This window comes from Leptonychotes weddellii, chromosome 13 (assembly GCF_054177405.1).
Source record: "Leptonychotes weddellii isolate Sample4059 chromosome 13, ASM5417740v2, whole genome shotgun sequence".
Taxonomy (NCBI): Eukaryota; Metazoa; Chordata; class Mammalia; order Carnivora; family Phocidae; genus Leptonychotes; species Leptonychotes weddellii.
In genome coordinates, this window is record NC_138381.1 from 66,067,769 (window position 1) to 66,091,976 (window position 24,208).

At 49.5% G+C, this 24,208-nt stretch overlaps 1 protein-coding gene across 6 annotated transcripts in view; it reads left to right on the top strand.

The window, feature by feature from the left end:
- The window catches only part of ACACB (acetyl-CoA carboxylase beta), a 122,294-nt gene that overhangs the window by 62,782 nt on the left and 35,304 nt on the right, over window positions 1-24,208 (top strand). For all 6 annotated transcript variants that reach the window (XM_081801997.1, XM_081801996.1, XM_081801998.1 and 3 more), the window contains 13 exons: window positions 611-745; window positions 3,560-3,706; window positions 5,687-5,875; window positions 7,624-7,724; window positions 9,479-9,567; window positions 9,647-9,771; window positions 13,294-13,407; window positions 13,533-13,646; window positions 14,080-14,169; window positions 17,544-17,662; window positions 21,309-21,446; window positions 22,284-22,383; window positions 22,475-22,582. In XM_081801997.1, coding sequence (XP_081658123.1) covers window positions 611-745; window positions 3,560-3,706; window positions 5,687-5,875; window positions 7,624-7,724; window positions 9,479-9,567; window positions 9,647-9,771; window positions 13,294-13,407; window positions 13,533-13,646; window positions 14,080-14,169; window positions 17,544-17,662; window positions 21,309-21,446; window positions 22,284-22,383; window positions 22,475-22,582 — 1,569 coding nt within the window. The remainder of the gene's footprint in view (window positions 1-610; window positions 746-3,559; window positions 3,707-5,686; window positions 5,876-7,623; window positions 7,725-9,478; window positions 9,568-9,646; window positions 9,772-13,293; window positions 13,408-13,532; window positions 13,647-14,079; window positions 14,170-17,543; window positions 17,663-21,308; window positions 21,447-22,283; window positions 22,384-22,474; window positions 22,583-24,208) is intronic.

Below are 24,208 nucleotides of genomic sequence, written 5' to 3' on the forward strand. Positions count from 1 at the left end.
AGAAGGATGGGTGGCACGCTGGGGTTCCAGCCCAGCTCTGTCTTGGGTGCCCAAGCTGTGAACCACTGAGCAAGAGGAGCGCAGTCCTGACTGTAGCCCACACCGTGGTAACCAAATGCATCACGTCCATGCATGCAGACTCTCAGAGAGGTACAGGGAGCACATTCTTCATTTCACCAAAGGTTCCCCAGAGGGTTTTCTCACTGCCTTTAAAAAAGGAGCCAGCGACAAAATGCACCATGTTTTGGAATGTGTGTGTTAAGCACCCCCACACAGGATGATTTAACAGTATTTCTAAGAGAGAGGCTTTACTTTACAAATACAGATCAGTTTCCATGCCTGTGAAATGGGTACAATAAATAACCTGCCTCCCTTGCTGGCTTCGCAGATGGAAATAATTCATGAACAGCACTGAGCCTAGCACACAGCAGGCTTCTGGCAAATGCGAGTTCCCTCCCTCCTTTACACTTGAACTCTGCCCAGGGAGTCCTTCTATTTAAATGACCAAGCACCTGCTGCTCCAGAGTCCTAGTTCTGGGGGACTCTGCTTGTCACACACACACAAGCCAGTTCTGCTGGGCTCGTCTGATTTCTCCTTCCTGCAAAACAGGTAATGAAGATGATCATGACCCTGAACGTGCAGGAAAGCGGCCGGGTGAAGTACATCAAGCGCCCGGGGGCCATGCTCGAAGCAGGCTGTGTGGTGGCCAGGCTGGAGCTCGATGACCCTTCCAAAGTGCACCCGGTATGTCACACCCCAGCACGGCCACCCCGGCTGGCTCAGGAGTGCTCGCAGTTCTTTGTGTTCTGGGAGCGGAGCTGCTGGATGCTCCCGGCTCTCGTCCTGCCTCTGTGAGCCCCCAGCAGCCTGTGTGATGGGTACGGAAGCATGGCCACCTCTACTCATGCCCCTCACGCCAGCAGCCCACCAGCCCACCCAGAGTAAAACTCAGATTGCATACCGTAATAATATTGAGTTATTAACATATAATTACAAAGAATAGATAATATTGTTACAATGGATGAAGCAGTATTGATACATTATTACTCCCTGACGTCCCTACGTTATGCAGATTTCCTTAGTGGTCACATTTAAGCGGTAAGATATACAATGTGAAATTCAGCATCAGAGCCGTTTGGAAGCGTGCAGTTCAGTGGCAGTAAGTGCATTCACACTGTTGTGCGACAAGCACCACCATCCGTGTCTAGAACTTTCTCAGCTTCCCGAACTGAAACTTTTTTTTTTTTTAAAGATTTTATTTATTTATTTATTTAGAGAGAGAGAATGAGAGACAGAGAGCATGAGAGGGAGGAGGGTCAGAGGGAGAAGCAGACTCCCTGCTCAGCAGGGAGCCTGATGTGGGACTCGATCCCGGGACTCCAGGATCATGACCTGAGCCGAAGGCAGTCGCTTAACCAACTGAGCCACCCAGGCGCCCCCGAATTGAAACTCTTAACACCCATTAAACACAAACTCCCCGTTCCTCCCTCCCCCAGCCCCTAGCAGGTGCTCTCACTGTCTCTCTGAATCTGGCTTACTCGAGGAACCTCCTATTAGTGGAATTGTACAACACTTGTCTTTTTGTGGCCGGCTTGTTTCACTTAGAATAACGTCCTCAAGGCTCATCCATGTGCTAGCAGGTGTCCATACTTCATTCCCTTTTAAGGCCGAGTAATATTCCATGGTACGTATAGCATGCATTTTGTTTATCCAGTCATCCATCGATGGACACTTGGGTTGCTTCGGTCTTTTGGCTGTTGTGAATCATGCCACAGTGAACACGACTGTATGATTTCTTTAGTTTTTAGCCAAATCCAGGAACCCATCCAGGTTAGTGTATTACGTAGAGTTGCCCTGTCTCCTTAGGCTCCTTTTTTGACCACCCTTTAAAAAATGGCACACACACACACACCCGACCTTACACTCCCCATCCTCCTGCCCTGCTATCCTTCTCTCCCTGGTACTGTCATTCGTGATCAGACAGACGACTTTTCTCACTGATTTTCCCATTGGTCCCAATTTTTGGCATCCGCTAGATTGGAAGCACCAAGAGACCAGTGCATTTTGTCTTTCTGGCCCCCTGCTAGATTCCCAGTGCCTAAAACAGGGCAGGCATGTAGTAGGTGCTGCAAAGATATTTTTTGGATGTATATACAGAGGTTCGGGTGCTGTGGGGGCAGCACCCCCTCCTTGGGACCAGCAGAGGGGGTACTAGAGTATCTGTGATATGTATGGCCCTGAAGTCAAGCTCAAGGGGGACTTCCAATTTAGATTCTTATAATTAATTGTTAAGCCTTCCCATGAAACTGGGAGTTCTGAGGTCAAGGACTACTTTCTTCTTCATCACTGTATTCTTGGTGCCTAGCACGGTGCGTGGGTCATATGGGTACTCAGAAAAAAGCAGGTCTTGCTGCTGAATGAATGAGCGTTTACACCCTCCTAAGCAAAGCATGCATATGGAGAGGTAGTCATTCATGCCTGTATCGTGTTTTTTTTTCTGTAATAATTAGTATATATGCCAGGGGAGGAGGGGGGAAAGCTGGTAAGATTATTGAAAAAAGAACCACATTGCCTCTTTTTTCCAGAATATTCTATCAGTTTCCTTCTCATTTTTTCATTATTCTCTGTAGAGGCTTCCCAAAGCCAGAAATAGACTGAACCTTTTCAGATCACCAGAAAGGTGTGTGTGCCTGCATGCGATTCCTTTCAGCAACCATTTTCTGCGCCAGGTTCATGAGGCAGGGCCCGGCCACCAGTCCCTGGGGGTTCACGTTTGCCTATGAGATGCACCCTTGTCATTCAGCTCCGGAAGTGCAGTAGGAGGGGGCTGCCCTTGGCCCCCGCTGTGGGTGCCCAGCTGGAGAAGCCAGCACCAGATTGTGGAGAAGGAGACCCTCCAGTTCATCTCGAAGGATGAGACAAGCCCACAGGGCTGGGACAGAGGAAGGGGCAGGGAGCTGAGGGTTCCAGGCCAGCAGAATAGCTCATCCCAAAGCTCCTGGGTCCCAGGGCTGCACGTAGGAAGTGTTCAGTGGACATTTATAGGATGAATGAATAAACAAATGGGCTCCTGGGGTCAGGGTTGCCCCTTGGGGAGCTTTCTTTTTTTTTGGTTCTCTAAGGCTAAATGTTTATGATATACAAAAAGCTGGGACATTTGCATGAGAATTTCCTTAATTTCCATCCTGCTGGTTGTTTATCTTCGGGATTCAATGAAGATGGAAAATAAATAGGGAAAACAGGGAGATAATTTTGATTAGAAAGCAGAGCAAAACAAAAGAATCTAACTTCCTCCAAAATCACTGGGAGTGCATAACAAGGGACTATGGCATTCTCGGGGGGTGTGGGGGGGTGGAATTGGGAAACCCACATCTGGGTGGGGTTTTAGCAATTTTGACTTTCCAGTATGTGTTCTTCTGGGGTTTTTTGTTCTTCTTCCCTCAGGCTTCATCCTGATTATATTGTGGACTGTACTGGTAGATCTGCCTCGCCCCTCCGTTTCTCTCGTCTCACTCAGGAGGCAGGTGTCCTTGACCTCTGGTTCTTGTGTCTCCTCAGGCCAAGCCATTCACAGGAGCGCTCCCTTCCCAGCAAACTCTGCCCATCATGGGAGAGAAACTGCACCAGGTTTTCCACAATGTCCTGGAAAACCTGACCAACGTTATGAGTGGCTACTGTCTGCCGGAGCCTATTTTTAGCACAAAGGTAGGTCACGTGCAAAGGATAGGTATGTATTCTACACACGTGTTGCAGGTCTGTGTGAAGAGCCAGGAGGGTTTATTCCATGATATCCGAGGTCTTTACTGAAGTAAGGTATGGGAAAAATGGCTAGCCCTCTGTGGTTTTTCAAAGGACTTATTCTCAGGAACTTCCTCAACTGATTGTAAACATCGGTGTACGTTCTCTTTGATTATAAACTGTTGTAAAAGCTATACTGTTTTTGTGGAGAATGTTCAAGCAGTAAGTTAAAAAAGAAGTCCATGTGGGTCACTTCTTAAGGAGAGAACGAGGAAGTCACTTTGTTCAGAGACCCGCTGTGTTCCTTGTTCATCCCAGGGGCCCCTTGCCTACTTACTCTGTAGAGAAGTAAGTTTTCACATCTGCAGACCTCAGTGAGAGATCCATGATGCTAAATTCAGTATCAGAAGCGATACGATTATCTGTCACGTCCTTTCTCAGAATAGCAAAACACGTTAGTGGTGATGCTGGTGGTGATGGTGATGATGATGATTGTGGTGATGGTAGTGTTGATGGTGATCCTGGTGATGTTGATGGTGATGCTGGTGGTGGTGGCGATGTTGGTGATGGTGATGGTGATGCTGATTGTGGTGGTGATGTTGGTGATGGTGATGCTGGTGATGCTGGTGATGGTGATGCTGGTGGTGGTGATGCTGGTGATGCTGGTGGTGATGCTGGTGATGATGGTGATGCTGGTGGTGGTGATGGTGATGCTGATTGTGGTGGTGATGTTGGTGATGGTGATGCTGGTGATGCTGGTGGTGATGCTGGTGATGCTGGTGATGATGGTGGTGATGCTGGTGATGATGGTGATGGTGGTGGTGGCGATGTTGGTGATGGTGATACTGGTGATGCTGGTGATGGTGATGCTGGTGGTGGTGATGCTGGTGATGCTGGTGATGCTGGTGATGCTGATTGTGATGGTGATGTTGGTGATGGTGATGCTGGTGGTGGTGATGATGGTGATGCTGGTGATGATGGTGATGGTGGTGGTGATGCTGGTGATGATGGTGATGCTGGTGGTGGTGATGATGGTGATGATGCTGGTGGTGGTAATTCTGGTGCTGGTGGTGGTGTTATTAATGGCTACCCCTTGTCTAGTACATACTGTGTGCCAACCACTACTCTAAGCACTTGAAATTTATTAAGTCATTTAATCTTCCCAACCACCTATGATATTATTTCCACTTTACAGCTAAGGAAACTGAGGCACAGAGAGACTAAGAACCTTGCCCTGTTTCCCCGGTGAAAAGGCAAAGGTGGGATCTGACCCCGGGCCATCTGGCTTCAGAGCCCATGTGCTTAGCTCTCATGCTGTGCCGCCTGACTGTGTGCCTGTAGATCGCCAGAACTACAACATTTAGTCTTTGCACTCACCGGGGCACGCGTTCCTTCATTTTTAAACAACACAGCTCCTATGGAAGCAGACCATTATCCTCCTCCAGAGACCATCAACATTTCAGCTGCTGGGACACTCGGAGGCGTTGTAGTGCCGCTGTTAAGAGTCTCTGGAGCTGAGTGGCCTGAGTTGGCTTCTCACTAGCTGGGTGACTTTGGGTAACTTCATCAACCTCTCTGTTTCAGTTTTCTCAACTGTAAAATAGGAATAATGATTATACCTACTTTGCAGGGTTGTTTCTGAGGATCGGATGAGAACATACAAATAAAGGTTTTAGAGCAGTCTGGCACTAAACATGAGCTATTCACGTGGCCTCATGTTCTCTTCCTATACCATGCCGTCTGTCTGGATGCGTAGAGGCGGGGTGGTGCGGGGTAACTGGACATTGCCCTTGTAGTCAGGGGGCCATTCCACTCAGGACTGCTGCAGAGGCTGCTGGGTCTAGATGTTTGGCTCTTTGGGTACAGGGTCTGGATGGGTTGAGTGTGTCGGCTGCCCTAGGGAGCCCCCCACAGGACCTCTGGCTAATGCTGTGGTCCCCGCTTCAGCTGAAGGAGTGGGTGCAGAAGCTCATGACGACCCTCCGGCATCCATCACTGCCGCTGCTGGAGCTGCAGGAAATCATGACCAATGTGTCCGGTCGCATCCCCGCCCCCGTGGAGAAGTCGGTCCGCAGGGTGATGGCCCAGTACGCCAGCAACATCACCTCAGTGCTGTGCCAGTTCCCCAGCCAGCAGGTGTGTGCCCCCCCTCCCCCGCCCGCCCCACTGGGGTGCCCGCGGGTGCTGCCCCAGGAACTCAACTTCTGGCCACACGGCCTCTGATCGAGCAGCCAAGATGGCACAGGCTGAGAGTTTCCTTTTGAGCCCTTCTCTACCGAACCCCAGCACCTTCCCCAACGTTGTTGAGATGAGCACGGTTATGTGGCCTTACTCCATAAAACTCGGATTCAGAATAGCAGTTAGCAGTTGGTACAAATACAGGGAGCATTTCCCCCAGCGTACCCGGGCTGAAACAGAGGCAGTTGTGGGTTCCAGGGTAGTATGAAATCTCTCTCATAATTCTATGTTTGCTTGATTTTGTGCTTTTTTTGTGGAGGAGGGGGTGTTGCTTTGTTAAGCATTTTCAAGATAATTTGCATTTGGAAGAACCTCCTCATTCAGTTTACCTTCTGCCCTCTGTCTGGTTAGAAGGGCTGCGTACCATTATCGTTCCCTCACCCACATGTTTGTGATTTGGGGAGCTACGCGTCAGCCTAGATCAGGTCACTCCTGGAGGTCAACTGCTCTAGAGGCTGGAATATTATTCCATCATAAAAAGGAATCTAATACGGATTTATACTACAACATAGACGTACCTTGAAAACATGCTAAGTGAAAGAAGCTAGTCATTAAAGACCACGTGTTGCATGATTCCATGTACGGGAAATGTCCAGAGGAGGCAAATCCATGGAGACAGAAAGTGGATTAGTGGTTGCCAGGGGCTGGGAGAGAGGGCTTGAGAGTAGCTGTGAATGGCTATCGGGTTTCGTTCTGGGGTGATGAAAATGCTCTCAAATTCGATAATGGTAAATGATTGCACAACTCTGAATATACTGAAAAGTACTCAATTAGTTGTATACTGTAAAGAGGGAGGACGCCTGGCTGGCTCAGTTGGTAGACCTTGTAGCTCTTGATCTTGTGGTCATGAGTTTGAGCCCCACATTGGGCGTAGAGCCTACTTAAAAAATGAATGAATGAATGAATAGGGGGAATACTATGGTATGTAAATTATATCTCGACTGAGAAATAACCAAAACAAAACTCTAAAGAACCCCAATTGAGAAAAGTCCCTGTTTGGACCTTTCAGGAATTTGTTGTTGGTACAGGTTTTTCATTAAAAATATTTTTTGTTGCCAAAAACAAACTGAGGGTTCTAGAGGGGAGGGGGGTGGGAGGATGGGTTGGCCTGGTGGTGGGTATTGAGGAGGGCACGTTCTGCATGGAGCACTGGGTGTTGTGCACGAACAATGAATCATGGAACACTTCATCTAGAACTAATGATGTAATGTATGGGGATTAACATAAGAATAAAAAAAATATATATTTTTTGTTGCCAAAAACAATATGCTAATAACACTAAATCTAGTTATAAAAACAAGACACCCCCCGCCGCCAGGCCCGCTTCATTTTCCCTGGAGTTGGAAACTCCCTTCCCTTCCCCCAGACCATTCATATTTGTAGAGAGGAATAATACATGTGTCTTTATGGGATTGTTGTCATTCTAAGCTCAAATTCCTCAAGCAATATGTTGAGTGGTTGAGCGGGATGAACAGCTGTTTCTGGGTGTCCGGAGAAGGCTTTGGAGCTGAAATTTTCAGATTTTGAATGAGCCTTGGGTGGGTCCTCCATGGGAGCCCACAGTGGGTCCTTCTGGTGACTCCTTCATGGTGGTGACCAGATTGTGTGGTTATGAGTGGCCAGACCTGTCCTATGTGCCCGTCCAGATAGCCACCATCCTGGACTGCCACGCGGCCACCCTGCAGCGGAAGGCTGAACGGGAGGTCTTCTTCATGAACACCCAGAGCATCGTGCAACTGGTCCAGAGGTGAGTCCTCGGTCCTCCGTGGGGGGCGGTTGTCAGACTCATTGTCTGTGCATTATACCAATGCAGCACTCTGGGGCTCTCTCAAGGGCAGGCTCCAGCCAAGAGACAGTGTGTGGGGTCCAGAGACGCTGATTACAGTCCTGGCATAGCTATTCCTAATCCCAGAAACCCCAAGCAAGGCCCTTTTGTCCTGTGATCTCAGTTTGCCTGTCTGTAAAATGGGAATAAAAACTCTTCACGTGCAATTAGTTTTTCTGAGTTATGAGTGGATCAATGCTTGTAAAGTGCTGATATACAGGGAGGCCTTTCAGTAGCTTTGCCTGTAGGACAATGGGATGTGGTGGTTTTATAGGCCGTCAAGGACCCTACAGATTATCCTTGTGGTTTTGAAATCCTTGCAGAAGAGAGTTGATGAGGAATTTGTATTTTGAGTAGCTCGTGAGCAGGGAGAGCTATTCTGATGACAGGAAGAACTGCCAAGAGTTGTGTGAAAACTCTACCTCGCAGAGAAGCTCTGCTTATAAAGACAGAATTGAAACAGTTTTAAACTGGAGGAGATGAAGTGTATGCACATTTACCATGTGCTGGGAACAGAGGCACAGAGAGAAAGTAGGACCCTAGGAGACTGCCCTTCTTTTCAGAGAGCGCCTTGGCTCATGGGGACTCAGACTGCTCATATAGGATTGAGCTGAGGAAGGGAGTCTTAGTGTGGAGTCCCCACAAAGAGAGAGTTTCACAGCCAAGGGCTAGGAGGGGAGACCCTCCCCACTTTGGCCGCTAACCTTAAACCCACGCTTTAGCTTCAGAGAAACACCTAGAAGAAAATGAACAATCCCCTAGCAGATTTTTCTGTGTTAAACATAAATATAACAGCTCTGTTTTGTTTTTTTTTTTAAGATTTATTTATTTTAGAGAGAGCATGCATGTGCACATGAGTGGGGGGAGGGGCAGATGAAGAGGAAGAGGGAGAATCTCAAGCAGATTCCCCACTGAGCATGGAGCCTGACGCAGGGCTCAATCATCAATGCAGGGCTCGATCTCATGACCCTGAGGTCATGACCTGAGCTGAAACCAAGAGTCGGACACTTAACCGACTGAGCCACCCAGGCACCCCTCAAAGCTCCGTTCTATATATTTTTTTTAGATCACAGTTGAATAAGTGCATGTTCTTTCTTTTGTTGTCAGTGACTCTGGGGTTAAACTGGTCTTCATGGCCTGAAAACTCAGTGTCATATCACTTAAGAAACTCAGTTTCCTACATGCAGAAGTGATTTAGAAGAGATGAAATATCTTAGGGAACACCCAGGTTAAAATTTGGTTTTTAAAAGGGAAGTGAAATTTACATAGGTATCTATTGATATACGTCTTTCGAGTTTCGTTTACTTATCTTTCAAACTCTCTTTATACCTAGGATGGTTCATTGATCATTTTTGGTATCAACCGTATATGCAAGGCTGACCCTTTTCAGCATCCTGTCTTTTCTCTCTGGGGATGGGCAGGTGCCATCCAAAGGCTCAGACTTGGACTCTGGCTGGATGTATGACCTTGGGCAAGTCACTGCTGTCTTTGGCCTACAGAGTTAGTGCAAATGATCCGACTCACACATCCCTCCCAGCCTTGAGGATTAGGGGGTACAGCCTCCAGATACTGGATTACTGTTTTCTCCTTTTGGAAGTCCTAAAAGCTCTGCTGTAGACTCAGGCGCCCCAGGAAGTGGAGCTGATGGTTCAAGCAGCCTCGCCTTTCCTCCCTAGGTACCGCAGCGGGACCCGCGGCTACATGAAAGCGGTGGTGTTGGACCTCCTGCGGAGATATTTACGGGTGGAGCACCATTTCCAACAAGGCAAGAGTCCCCGCCAACACTGGTCACAAGCCCACAGGGCGGGAGGGCCCTGAGCCTTACCCCTTTTGTCTCCCTCTAGCTCACTACGACAAGTGTGTGATCAACCTCAGGGAGCAGCTGAAGCCAGACATGTCCCAGGTGCTGGACTGCATCTTTTCCCATGCGCAGGTGGCCAAGAAGAACCAGCTGGTGATCATGTTGATTGTAAGCAGGGAAGGGCGCCCCGTACTCACCGTAGGAGTAACATGGGGTCCACAAACATTCTGGAAAGGGCCAGAGTATAAATATTTTAGCTTCCGCTGGTCATACAGTCTCAGTCCTTGTACAACGTAAGCAAATGGACATGGCTGTGTCCCAATGAAACTTTGTTTATAAAACCAGGCAGGGGGTGGGATTTCTCAGTCACTGTGGGAGATCATGATTAACACTCACAAAGCAACCACCATGCACCGAGCACTCCTAACATGCTTTACAAATACTAATTTAATTCTCACAGCAAGCCTAGAAGGTGCGCACTGTTCTCACTCTTTGGCAGAGCATGGATGTGAAGTAGTCACTTTCCCAAGGGCACCCAACTTCTAAATGCAGAGCCGGGATTTGAACCCGCAGCCTGGCCCCCAGAGTCATGAGTTACTAGGGGATAATTGGATTCTGTGTCTTGTGGTAGGATTTTTATTTTCCCTTCTTGGAAAACATGGAATTTCTTTGCTCTTATTTCTCTTCCTACTAGATGATAATTAGCATCCTTTATAGCTAAAGATGTTTCTCCTTGATATGGTTCCTGATGGCTCATTTGGAAAATGTAGAATCAGCAGATAGTAAGAGAGATGTGGACTTGGCTTATAGAAAGAAGTGGCTGGCAGATTTTTTTTTTTTTGGTAAAGATAGTAAATATTTCAGTATTGAGAACCACCCCAGCCTGTGTTGCAACAACTCAGCTCTGCTGTCAGTATGAAAGAAGCCATAGATAATATATAAGTGAATGAGTGTGGCTGTTTGCCAATAAAACTTTATTTACAAAATTGGGCAGTGGGCCAGGGGCGCCTGGGTGGCTCAGTCGTTAAGCATCTGCCTTCAGCTCGGGTCGTGATCCCAGGGTCCTGGGATCGAGCCCCGCATCAGGCTCCCTGCTCCGCTGGGAGTCTGCTTCTCCCTCTCCCACTCCCCCTGCTTGTGTTCCCCCTCTCGCTGTGTCTCTCTCTCTGTCAAATAAATAAATAAAATCTTTAAAAAAAAAAAAAATGGGCAGTGGGCCAAATTTGGGCCCGGGCCTGTAGAATATTTAACACCCTAACAAGATGGATTCATAAATACTGATATTTTTATAAAGAATCATTTTGAAATCTAGGGCAACATGAGGATCTCTTAATCCTAGCTGTACATGAGAATCTCCTGGGGTAGGTGTAGGGGAGCTTTTTAAAAACACAGATGCCCAGGCCCCACCCTGGTCAGTTAAACCAGGCTTTCTGGGGATGCGGGCCAGGCGTTAATACTTTTTGAAAGCTTCGCCAATGGGAAACTCAAGTGTAAGCTGTATATTATATATTATCAGCTTAATGTTCAATTTCCTGGGTGTTTTAATGGTTCTTTAGTTAGCTAGGAGAAGATCTTTTTTGTTGAGGTACAATCTTAGTGGGAAGGATCATGGTGTCTGTAACTGACTTTCAGAGAAAGAAAATATATATGTGCACATGTGCGTGCACACGCGCGTGTGTGTGTGTGTGCGCTTACCAGAGAAAAAGCAGATGTGATAAAAATAGTAAAAGCTTAACAGTTGGTGAATCTGGATCATCAGTATAGGAGTTTTCAGTGTACTGATCCTTAATTTTGTTTTAAGGATTTATTTATTTAATTTAGAGAGAGTGTATGAGGAAGGGGCAGAGGGAGAGAGAGAGAGAGAATCCTCAAGCAGACTCCCCGCTGGGTGTGGAGCCCAGTACTATCCCAGGACCGTAAGATTATGGGCTGAGCCGAAATCAAAGGGTCAGATGCTCAGTTGACTGAGCCACCCAAGTGCCCCAACTGATCTTTAATTCTTGTGTAGTTTTTGAAATTCTTCAAAATTAAATTCGAGGGGAGGGCTTTCCAGGTGATTGCCGTGTGCAGCCAGGATTGGGAACTTACGCCCAAAGAGATGTCTACTCTTTGCGGGGAATGCCGTTGCTAAAATAGTATATAACCCTTTGCAAATGCCTCCTTTGGATGGAGTTTTTTCCAGCTGAGTGTTTGTAAAGCAAGGTATGCCTGTTAATCTATTACCATCTGCTCGCCATTCAAAGGCCAGGGGTGGGAGCTGTGGATTATCCTGCTGTTCGTTACTCTTTGTGCACATACTGACTCTCTTCTGGGCAGGAAGGTGCTAAAAATTAGGTACACCAGAGGACAGCCTGGTGGAGTGGCCCCCAGATCAGAGAACTAGGACGCTTGCTTGGGGCTTCTCAGTGAAGGCGGTTGAAGATGTTGTACCAGGTGTGGTTTCTGGGATGTTTGTGCGAGATCCATTATTCTTTTGGCTCTCTTGGTTCCATTTGTTGAAAATGACGAGTTCTTTGCATTTGATGATATTTGGTGCTTAGGAGACTTTCCGGAAAGACTTGTTAATTGAATATTTACTTTGAAATGAAATTGTCTGAGTCTTTGAGGGGACTCGGTTTCTAAAGCAAATCACAGTGGGGGAGGGAGAGAAAGTTTAGAATAATCTATGTGATTTCTTCAGCACCCGCAGGCTTGTGTGTTTGTGTACAAGTGTGAAATATTAATGCGATACAAATGTTCTGATCATAAAAACAGAGCAGGCTCATTCTAATTAGGGAAATGCAGAGGCAGGTGTAAAAGAAAAGACCCCTGGCCCCACCTTCTGGTGACTTCTTGGAGAACAGCCTGGGCTGGGGCAGGGGTGGGGGCGTGTTGCTGGAGCGTTCACATTCCCAGCAGTCATTGTTCTATCTTCAGGGGGCATGGGGGAGCACCTGCTCTGAGCCGTTCCCAAGCCCTTCTTGCATTTAGGGCATAAGGGGGAGATGCACAGACCAGGTGCATGGAGCCCTCTGGTCTCTGGCAAAAAGGTTCCTCATTCCAAAGCAGGAGGAGGGGTGCTCATGGGAACCACTGTCCCTTTACTTCTGCAACTCCAGATCCTCCTTCCTGTAAGAAGCTGCCCTTGACCTCTCCAGAATGCTCCCCATGGGGACTCCCGGAGGGTGACTTACCACAACCTCACTAGAGCATCCCGTGTGAACCTTACTCTTTGTTTGTACCTGGCTCTATTTCCCCTCCTCCCTCTTCTCCAAAACTGTGAACCCCTTAAGTCAGGCAGCAATGTATAGAGGAAAGAGTTAAGAAGCCTTGAGGACCGAATAGACCTGGGTTTGGATGTGGCTCGGCTTTGCCCGTGCTCAGTGGCCCGGGGGCGAGGCACACAGCTTCTGAGCCTCAGTTTCCTCATCTGTAAAATGGGAATCATATCATAACTCCTCAGAGGGGTGGGAGGGTTTGGGAAAGTGAATGTAAAGGGTGGAGTTGCTTGCGTGATAATGGCCGGTTATTAATAGTGATGTAGGTAGAGACTTAATTGTATGTTTTGTCTGAGCAGGTGTTTAGGGCAGGCTGTGCCAGGGCTGCTCAGAGAGCTGAGGAGGTAGCTGCACCCCCCAGCTGAGGGTGAGTGCTGGCTTGTTTCCTTCTGGCGGAGGAAAGGCATTTGGATTCTGTCTTTATCCCCCAAAGGATGAGCTCTGTGGCCCAGACCCTTCCCTGTCGGAAGAGCTGACCTCCATCCTCAACGAGCTCACTCAGCTGAGCAAAAGCGAGCATTGCAAAGTGGCCCTCAGAGCCAGACAGGTAGGGTCGTGGGGTGCCGTCCCTCTTGCCATCCTGTCCCTCACGGTGCACAGCCCCTCTGCTGCCATCCCGGCCCTTGGCATCTCCCCTGGAAGGTTGGCTTACCCCCCCGCCCCCCACCGCAGGTGCTGATTGCCTCCCACCTCCCGTCCTATGAGCTGAGGCACAACCAGGTGGAGACCATTTTCCTGTCTGCCATCGACATGTACGGCCACCAGTTCTGCCCAGAAAACCTCAAGGTGAGGCCGCCGCCTTCTGTCCACCTTCCACCGAGCGCACCCTGTGGCCCAGGTGGGGCCTCCGGGAGACGGGCTCCCATGCCCTCCATGCGCCGGCACCTGGGTTCAGGGCACAACTGCAGATACCAGTGCTTTAGCCCGGTGTGGCCGGGGCTGCCCGAGGGGGAGTCATGGCTTCATCTTTTGGGCTCCCGCACCCCCCAACTTTGGGTCATCTGCAAGCCTCCAGCTACCCCCTCCGCCTCTGGAACGGGAACCTTAGGCACCGTCCTCCCAGAACTGTTTCCGCTTTCAGATTGATGGGCCTGGGACAAAGGCAGCATTTTCTTGATAGGACCACCGCGGGCTTCCCCACCCTGCCCCACCGCTCCGTTCACCTGACCCGTGGCTGAAACCTGCTCCCATTTCCCTTCCTTCCCTTCCCGTCCCCTAGAAATTAATACTCTCTGAAACGACCATATTTGATGTCCTGCCCACTTTCTTCTACCACGCTAACAAAGTCGTCTGCATGGCATCCTTGGAGGTAAGCAAGAGGGAGGCCCCAGGAACAGTATCTGTCCCGAAAATGCCAGTTCTTGCATCCGCTGCCCGCTGGTCGCGTGCCTGACCCTGGGCCACACACCTCGAGCGCAGGATCCTATCCTTCTCTCCACAAGGTAGGTGCTGTTGCTACACTCATCTTCCAGAGAAGGGAAGCGAAGCTCAGAGAGGTGGAGCGACTCGCTCAGGGTCTCACAGCTGGGGGTGGCAGGCCCGGGATTCACACTAGGTCTCAGTCCAGAGTCCTTGCTGGTACTTTCTGTTACCTCCTGTGCCATCCCGGCCTTATCTCGGCAGGGCACACCTAGATACTAGCCACCAAGAGCCCAGGCACCTTGTGCAAGCTCTCTGACTCCCTGCATTACATACCTTTGGAAGACTCGTCTGCTGGGAACCTCAAGAGCTGGAAGGAACCTAGGTGACAATTTCAGGTGACCTCCCTGTGTGATGGGGCAGAGAGGGGAACGACCAGCAGCAAAACCCTCTGATCTTGGAGTCTCGGTCCCCTGGGGCCCCTACTCCCTCTTCTGCCACCTTTGTAGACCCCATGGGTCACCCATCCTGGTGCTGGAAGGTTGACTGGGTCTCCATGGAGACCGTTTGGGGCTTGCGAGCATGTCACGGCCCCAGAGCCTCCCAGGCCTGCAGTCTTTCCCTCCTCCCTGGTTTCAACTCAAAGAATCCTTTTCAGGTCTCCCTGTTTCCGGCAGTGCGACCCAGTAGCGCCCATCAGTGCCTTTTCCCCCACTCTTTACAATGTTCAGCTATCTCGAGACCCACTGTGTGCCAGGCGCTGGGGATACAGCAGGCAACAGCTGCAGTCTCTGCCCTCATGGAGCTTCTCTCTGGTTGGGGAGAGACACACGCTAAATATTTCCTTCGTTACACATACGATAGGGTCTCGGGGGAACATAGCTGTCACGCTGAGAAGCAGTCAGCAGGATATAACCTTACCGGGAGGGTCAGCTCCGACTTGGATGAGAAAGTGATATGAAAGCAGGCATTCAAAGAGCGAGTCAGACTTGGTGGAGAGGAAGAAGCAAAGAGGTTCCAGTCAGTGGGAGCAACCTGTGCAAGGTTATGAGCTGTGTGACGTCTGGTCAGTTGCCTGCCTTCTCTGGATGTTTAGATCCTCATGCCGCAGCAGGGGCAGTAATGCCTGCCTCGCAGAGTTATTTGGAGATAAATGAGTAAGCATCTGATGTGAGCGCTGTTGCTGCTCACTGTCCAAGCGCCGGGACCTATGTCACGTGGAAGGCAGCAGCCCACCTTCTTTGCTTTTTGGAGTGCTAAATCCCATTTTTTTTTTTCTGTTGGAGAATTTTCCAGAGCTCTTTGAGCCTCCTGTCCCTTTGTTTGGCAGCTTGATTGAACACAATCCAGCCTTTTCACCACGACTCAAGATGAGCATTGTGAACATTACAGTTTTACTTGGTCTCTTGAGATGTGTAGAGTTTCATTCCTGCTCTAAATGTGTGGGTGTCCCCAAGACCAGCCCAAGGTCCAATGAGTCACTAGGAAGACTCACAGGGCTCAGCAGCCGGTCATGCTTGTGGCTGTCATTTGTCACAGTGAAAGGACGCAAAGCACAATCAGGAGAGGGACAAAGAGCGTGGGGTGACATCCAAAGGAAACCAAGTGCAAGCTTCCAATGGTCCCGTAGGCACTTTTCATTCCTCAAGGAATGAGAAGTTATGACAGCACGTGTTTTTTGGTTTTTTTTTTTAAGATCTTATTTATTTGAGAGAGAGAGAGCACGAGGGAAGGGAGGGGCAGAGGGAGAGGGAAAGGGAGAAGCAGGCCCCCCGTGGAGCAGGACTCGATCCCAGGACCCTGAGACCATGACCTGAGCTGAAGGCAGATGCTTAACCGACTGAGCCACCCAGGCGCCCCATGAGAACATGTTTGAAGTGAGGCTCAGAGACTCAGCGCCCCAAGGGTTTTACTGGGGGCTGGTCCTAGTATGTAACAAAATTCTAAATTCCCAGAAAGAAAGCACACGTTCAACATAAAATCACTCTTCGTACAGCTAAGGTGCCATGAACCATTCTTATCAGGGAAGAGTGGGAACCCTCCCAAATCCAAGTTCCCAGAGGCCGGCCAAGGGTCTTTTAAAGGATAGCAGTTAGGTCCACTATGTTAACTCTTGCTACACAATTCTTATATTCCTTATTCAGTTAAAAAACTCCCACTGTCTAACCTCTGGAATTGTGCTGTCCAGTTTGGCAGCCACTGGCCACATGTGGATAGTGAGCACTTGAAATGCAGCTGGTCTGAGTTGAGCTGTGCTCCAAAGACTTTGTATGGAGAAAGAATTTCAACTGTATCGGTACTTTTTTATATTGATTACATGTCAAAATGACATTACATTTGGTATTGGGGATGAAATTATATATATATATATTTTTTAAGATTTTATTTTATTTATTTGAGAGAGACACAGCGAGAGAGGCAACACAAGCAGGGGGAGAGGGAGAGGGAGAAGCAGGCTTCCTGCTGAGCAGGGAGCCTGATGTGGGGCTCGATCCCAGGACCCTGGGATCATGACCTGAGCCGAAGGCAGACGCTTAATGACTGAGCCACCCAGGCGCCCCGATAAAATTATATTATTAAACTAATTTTCACCCGTTGCCTTTTTTTTTGAAGTACTACTAGAAGATTGAAAATTAGAAAAAAAATAAAATAAAAAATTAAAAAATAAAAAAAAAAAAAGAAGATTGAAAATTAGAACTGTGTTGGGGCACCTGGGTGGCTCAGTTGGTTAAGCGACTGCCTTCGGCTCAGGTCATGATCCTGGAGTCCCTGGATCGAGTCCCGCATCGGGCTCCCTGCTCGGCAGGGAGTCTGCTTCTCCGTCTGACCCTCCCCCCTCTCATGTGCTCTCTCCCTCAAATAAATAAATAAAATCTTTAAAAAAAAAAAAAGAAAAGAAAATTAGAACTGTGTATGTGACTATGTTACATTTCTCTTGGGTGGCGCCGCTATTCTCGAGCAGGATTTGGCGACTATAGCCTGTGGAACACATCTGGCCCGCTCCTTGTTTTTATAAATAAAGTTTTATTGAAACCCAGCCATGCCCATTCAGTTACATGTTGTCCTTGGCTGCTTCCAGGCTGCAGCAACAGAATTGAATAGTTGGGATAGAGACGGGTATCCCACAAAGCCTAAAACATTTACTATCTAGCCCTTGGCGAAGAAAAGGAACACTGTAAAATGTGAGCGAACTTGTTCTTTGCTACTGCTTGGAGATCATTTAGAGATGATTTCTGGGATCCCCCTGGCCTGAGTTTCGTCAGGTTTTGTGGGCACTCTGCAGTGCGCCCTGAGAGAGTGTCTTCTGTGCTTCTGCCTCATTAGGTTTATGTGCGGAGGGGCTACATCGCCTATGAGTTAAACAGCTTGCAGCACCGACAGCTCCCGGACGGCACCTGCGTGGTGGAATTCCAGTTCATGCTGCCCTCCTCCCACCCAAATAGGTATGGAGTGGTACGCACCCGGGGTGGTGTGTGTTTCTTTCCTCTCTGACCCCCGTAGTCCTGGCTCTGGAGGGACCCAGCGAGTATGTGTGGGGAGACAATCAGGGATACCACTCCTCCACTGTGGGATCTCCCTATGTCTCCATTCTCCCATCTGTAAGATGAGATAATCCAGTGTCTACCTCATCCACCTGCACTGCCCAGTATAATAGCCACTACCCGTACGTGGGCTCTTTAAATTAAAATGCGTGAGATGCAATGAAAAATTCAGCTCCTCAAGTCATACCAGCCGCACTGAAGGGCTCAGCAGCCACGTGCGGTTTGTGGCTGCCATATTGGATATTGCAGTTCTAGAACATTCCATCACCATAAAAAGTTCTATTGGACAGTGCTTTCCTAAACCATGATGCGGAGTAAATGAGATACGACGCACATGGCACTTAGGGCAGTGGCTGGCATGTAGAAAGTTGTTGGTGAACATCAGGGGCCCCTGTGATGATTATCACTGTGTTGTTAGTGCCCGATGGCATGCTGTTGGTCGGGCACCATGCTAAGCGCTTCCATACTCCATCTGACACACGAGGAGCCCTGGGCCTTCCCTTGGCACGGGCGCAGCTGCTCATTCACGTGGGATAGGGATTTGAACCACGTGCCTCTCCCGTCAGAGTGCCCTCCACAGCCCCTGAGGGTCCTCCAGAGCCACCGGCTGGGGCGAGTGTGTTGGCCCGTCTGGATCCCCACGATGTTCTCAGTCGGGGACACACTGGGGTGCCTCTTCTGCTCTCTCACCTTCTCTTTTTTTAAGCCATCGAATTTCAGGCCCTGAAGTGCCATCCTGGTCAGGTAGAGCGTGTTACCTTCAGCTAAAGCAAACACGTCTCCCTGGGATTTGGAGCGTTCCCTTTCCCTCTTCCTCACCCCTCTGGGTCTGGTTCTCCTGGGGGTCCCCACACAGGCCTGGCTTGTGGCTAGAACGGTCTCCTCATGATTTGGGCATTGAATTAATCGGATCTTGTATCTATATGGGCAGCAGGATTCATGATTTCTTTAAGTGGGGAATATTTGGATCTCTTGGGGTTTCAAAGCATGGTTTTCTTTCAGTGGCTTTTAAGAAGAAGGGTGTTGCTTTGTTATGGAGCGACACCTCCTTTTGTATCTGTCACTTATTTTTTTTTTTTTTAGTGTTATTTATTTTTACTCTTCTTATTTAAAAAAAAACAACAACATGATATTTTGTCCGGTTGAGAGAAAAGGAGTCGAAGTGTTTGTGGCCCTGGAATCATTTGGGGGACTGTGGGTGGTGTGGTGCAAGGGCTTTTGAAACTGTCTGCCCGTGAGGAGGCATTCTGTTCTTTCTTTGATTTTGTTGTCTTAGCAATTCAACCTGGTTAGGATAGGAAGGCGGTTTTCCTAAGCCTGTGGGTCAGTCACACCTTGTTTCTTAGGAGGAACCTATACACATATTTGGGTTATTGGTTGTGACCCTCAGTATGGGCCCAGGGTCCTATTTTGACCCACACAGACACTGAGGACCCTGGAGGGATTTCCTGACCGTCTCAGGTCCTTGCTGGGGCTGTTGGCTGGGAGCACCAGAAGCTTGCTCTGGGCCTGCGTGTCTTCAGAGCAGACTCTGCCTGCCGTCGCCCCCAAACGCCACTCTTCAGGGCCTCCAGGAAGGGCCCTGACGAGTGAAGTCCCACCTCCCAGGAGGGCCTGGCTGTCGGACCGGGCCCATTGTGAGTTGGGTCAGGGGACCAGTATGGGGAGGTCAGACCAGAGGCCAGCAGAGCTGCATGCCAGGTGCAGCCAGGACTTAGGGCCAGGCCCAAGGTGCTGGGAGTCCCGCCGGGAGGTAGGACCTGGAGAGTGTGGCCCTACGTGGGGGGCTGCAATTCTAGCTCCAGGAAAATGGTCAGCCAGACCAAATCTTTCCTTATTTTTCCCCCACAAGAGAAGCAGGACATCTAGACTTTTAAAAAAAACATGAAATTCTTCAGCTTCACTGTGAATAGGTAATTAATATGTAAGAATATATTAAAAATGCTGCAGGGACCCAAGTCCACCTGTGGGCTGAATTCAGCCCATGCTGCCTGCCAGTTTGCTACTCTGCATTTAGCTGTCTGGGAGCAGGGGTGAGGCCTTGATGGGGAGTACAGGGGTACCCAACAGGAAGGCACAGAGGCCACCCCCCACCTGCGTCAGGGATCTCCAAAAGCACGCCACATTTGAGGATTCACTAAGAAGATTTACAGGGCTCAGGATGTGTCATGCTCACGGCTGTGACTTGTCACAGTGAAAGGACATGAAGCGAAGTGAAGGACAGTCAGTGAGAGATAAAGGGTCATGGGCGCGGGGGTGGGGGGTGCGGAGGGTAAAGTCTAGAGGATACCTGGTGCAAGCTTCCAAGAGTCCTCCACAAGGGAGTCACAGAGGATGCCCTTCATCCCCCAGCAGTGAGCTGTGATGACCCGTGTGCAGTGTTGTCCCACAGCTGGTTAGAGACTCAGCACCCAGGGTTTTCGCGGGGAGCTGGTCGTGTACACACTGTCCGCCAAGCATGCACCCAAATCCCAGACTCCAGAAGGAAAGCAAGTGCTTGGCACAAACAATTTGGGCACAGTGAGCCTCTTATCATTTAGGGAATGGTGGGAGCCCTCCCCAAGCTCCCAGACACCAGCCAAGGGCCAACCTTGTAAGCAGATCCCCTTTTCAGGAGAGCAGCCCCAGGCCTGCTCTTTTTTTTTTTTTTTTTTAATATTTTTAGTTTGTTGCCAGTATCTGGTCTTTTTTTTTAAGATCTCACCCATTTATTTAATTGACACAGAGAGAGAGAGACAGTGAGAGAGGGAACATAAGCAGGGGGAGTGGGAGAGGAAGAAGCAGGCTTCCCACTGAGCAAGGAGCCTGATGCGGGGCTCGATCCCAGGACCCCGGGATCATGACCCGAGCTGAAGGCAGTCGCCCAACCAACTGAGCCACCCAGGTGCCCCAGGCCTGCTCTTTTGACTCTCTTCTGTACTCCCATCTGATAAAGAGCCCCTCCTTCGCTTGATTCCAGGGCCCAATTGTCACTGCGCCAGGGGACCCATTTCTATTTGCTGCTGGTAAGCAGCCAGTCCTGGGGGCAGGGACCAGCTAAACTCTAACAGGCTGCTGGCCGAGGGGCCAGTTTTGATTTCTGACCCTGTCCCAGGAGCAGGTTTGATGGAAGTGGAGGCACTGGGGAAACAGAGGCCTGGCATGTCTCTTTAGAACCAAGCCTGTCCCTTCACCAGCCACCCGGGGCTGGGCTGTCTGGGAGAAATTGGTGCTAAGTGTGTTCATTCTCTGTGGCCGAGTTCATGATCTTGGATTTCCCTGGGGCCACGCTGACGCTGGAACTTGTCTGTCTGCATGCATGCATGTACGCATCATTCACTCATTCATTCATCACTCGCTTGTAGAGCCCTTAGCCTATACCAGGTCCTGAGCAATCAGACAAGACTCCTCAGACCCAGACCCCCGTCCCTTCAGCCCCCAATCTTAGGTCCTGCTGTGGGCGGGCTCTAATGCTAGTCTGGCTCACCGAAGCTTCCAGGGCAGGAGCAGCTCTTGCGGCCCGATCTTCAAGCAGCTGCTTCATTCCCCTCTTCCGGTCCCCCCGCAGGATGACCATGCCCATCAGCGTCACCAACCCCGACCTGCTGAGGCACAGCACCGAGCTCTTCATGGACAGTGGCTTCTCCCCACTGTGTCAGCGGATGGGGGCCATGGTCGCCTTCAGGAGATTTGAGGACTTCGTAAGGTACCCAAAGTGGCCCTAGTCTCGCAAACACCCCGAGCAGAGGGGCCAAGCAAGCTTCCCCTGGCCCCCACCTGTTCATCTGCGTAGCCTGCCTAACTGTGTACTTCTACACTGTGAGACTCTGAGCAAATCATTTCACCTCTCTATGCCTTAGTTTTCCCATCCTTATAATGGGGATAAGAGAAGGATCTACTTTACAGGACCACCAGGAAAATTAAATGAGATAGTGTATATTAAATATTGTATTTAAAGTCTACTTAAAAACAGGGGAGGGGCGCCTGGCTGGCTCAGTCAGTGAGCATGTGACTCTTGACCTCGGGGTTGTGAGTTCAAGCCCCACATTGGGTGTGGAGCCTGCTTAAAAAAAAATAATAATAAAGCGTAGTTAAGGTGTAAGTGACATGCTCAATAAACGTCAGCACTCAGTCCTGTTATTACTGCCCTGTCCCCCGACCTGTTCCTCCATGCTGTGCATTGTGCTTGGATTATCTTGTTCTAACTCCACAACAGCCTTAGTTGATTCGGGGAGGTGAGGGGTGAGGATTCCCCATTCTGTGACGGGCAGCCCACCTGATGTCCCAGAGCGCTGGACTTCCTTTTATTCACAATCTCAGACCACATAGGTTCCTTCTTCCCTTTTGGGGCAAGACCCCATCGGTGGAGCCTTGGACCTGGTCAGGACCCCAGTGAGCTCTGCACAGAGTTGGATGAGCTCAGAGAGTGGTGGGTGGCAGAGAGGGAGGACCCAAGTCTCTCGTCTGCCTGGAGTGCAATCTTGACATTCGACGTCACGGGGCAGCAGTCCCTCAGCCCTACCTCTCCACCCCGCACCCCCAGGAACTTCGACGAAGTCGTCTCCTGCTTTGCCAACGTGCCCCGGGAAGTCCCGCTCTTCAGCAAGGCCTATACTTCCCTGTACTGTGAGGAAGACAGCAAGGTCGGTGTCCGAGCAGGGGACATATGCTGAGGAGGGGGCGGGCTGGGGCCCTCGAGTCCTTCTACCACCTGCCTTTGTTTTGCCCTCCCAGAACCTCAGAGAAGAGCCAATCCACATCCTGAATGTGGCCATCCAGTACGCGGACCACCTGGAAGATGAGGAGCTGGTGCCGATTTTCCGGATGTTCGTACAGTCCAAGGTATGCTGGGCTTGCCTCTGGTTCTGAGTCACGGAAGGAGGAGGGAGGGGCTGCTGTGGTGAGGGGTGTCCCATGTGCCTGAGTCCTGCTGTGCACTTCAGAGGTACAGACCTGGCTTCTCAGCCTAGCCCTGCGACTCCTCAGAGCCCGCAACCTCGGGCGGAAGTGGCTGAACTCGGTAGAGCCTTAAGCCTTTTCCCCAATAACATGGGGGCAGTGTTTCTCTCTCCCTGGGTGTTGTAATGATAAAAGACAAAGTATAGGGGCGTCCAGGTGGCTCAGTCGGTTAAGCATCCAACTCTTGGTTTCGGCTCAGGCCATGATCTCAGGGTTGTGGGATCAAGCTCCGCATTGGGCTCCGGGCTGGGTGTGGAGCCTGCTTAAGATTCTCTCTCTCCCGGGCGCCTGGGTGGCTCAGTTGGTTAAGTGACTGCCTTCGGCTCAGGTTATGATTCTGGAGTCCCTGGATCGAGTCCCGCATCAGGCTCCCTGCTCGGCAGGGAGTCTGCTTCTCCCTCTCCCACTCCCCCCTCTTGTGCTCTCTCTCTCACTCTCTCTCTCAAATAAATAAATAAAATCTTTAAAAAAAAAAAAAAAAAGATTCTCTCTCTCCCTCTCCTTCTGCCTCTCCCCGCCCCCGCCACTCTATCTCTTAAAAAAAAAACGACAAAGTATATACAGTTGACCCTTGAACAATATGGGTGGAACTAGGCAGGTACACTCATTCCCAGATTTTTTTCCGACAAACACAATGCGGTGCTGTAAATGTATTTTCTCTTCCTTGTAATTTTCTTAGTAACCTTCCTTTTTGTCAGCTTACTTTGTTGTAAGACTATAGTATATAATACGTATAACATGCAAAAAGTGTTGACTGTTTATGTTATCAGTAAGGTTTCTGGTCAACGGTAGGATATTCATAGTTAAGTTCTTGGGGAGTCAAAAGTTATACGTGGATTTTTAACTGTGCAGGGGATCGGCGCCCCTAACCCCCACATTGTTCAAGGGTCAATGGAACACCACTTAGCCTGTGCAATGAAAAATGAAATGAGGAAGTATATATACCACTTCGAGGACACATTCAGTAAATAGTTTGGGGGGAATGTTTTTGTTGAAATAACCCAGAAAACTCAAAATCTTTAAAGAGTCACTTATACTGACCACCATCTATGCAAAGAACTTCTTGTATAAGCATGTGGCCATTGCCAGCATATATTCTCACCCTGGCAGGAGGGACAGCTGTTAGTACGCTCAAGGACCTCCGCTGCAAACAGATGTGGAGCAGCTTGGCAAGCGTAGGTAGTGGAAACAGTGGGAAGGTACTGTGTGACCTTGGGCAGGTTACTTTACCTCTCTGATCCTTAGTTTCCCCAACTATAAAATGGGATGCTAAGATTTCTAACTCCTAAATTAATCCGATCTACCAGGCACGCTCTCTGGCTGTTAGTTCTCCTGAGTTGGTCTCAACTTGAAGAACACTTGGAAATTTTCAGTTGTTGTTCATCTATTTACCTGTACATTGGTTGTATTCTCCGTATTATCCAGATGGGAGGGACACCTCTTACCTCCTCTGACTTGGCATCCCTCAGAAGACCTGGCCTCGTGATTCCTAGGCAGGAGATGGGGGTG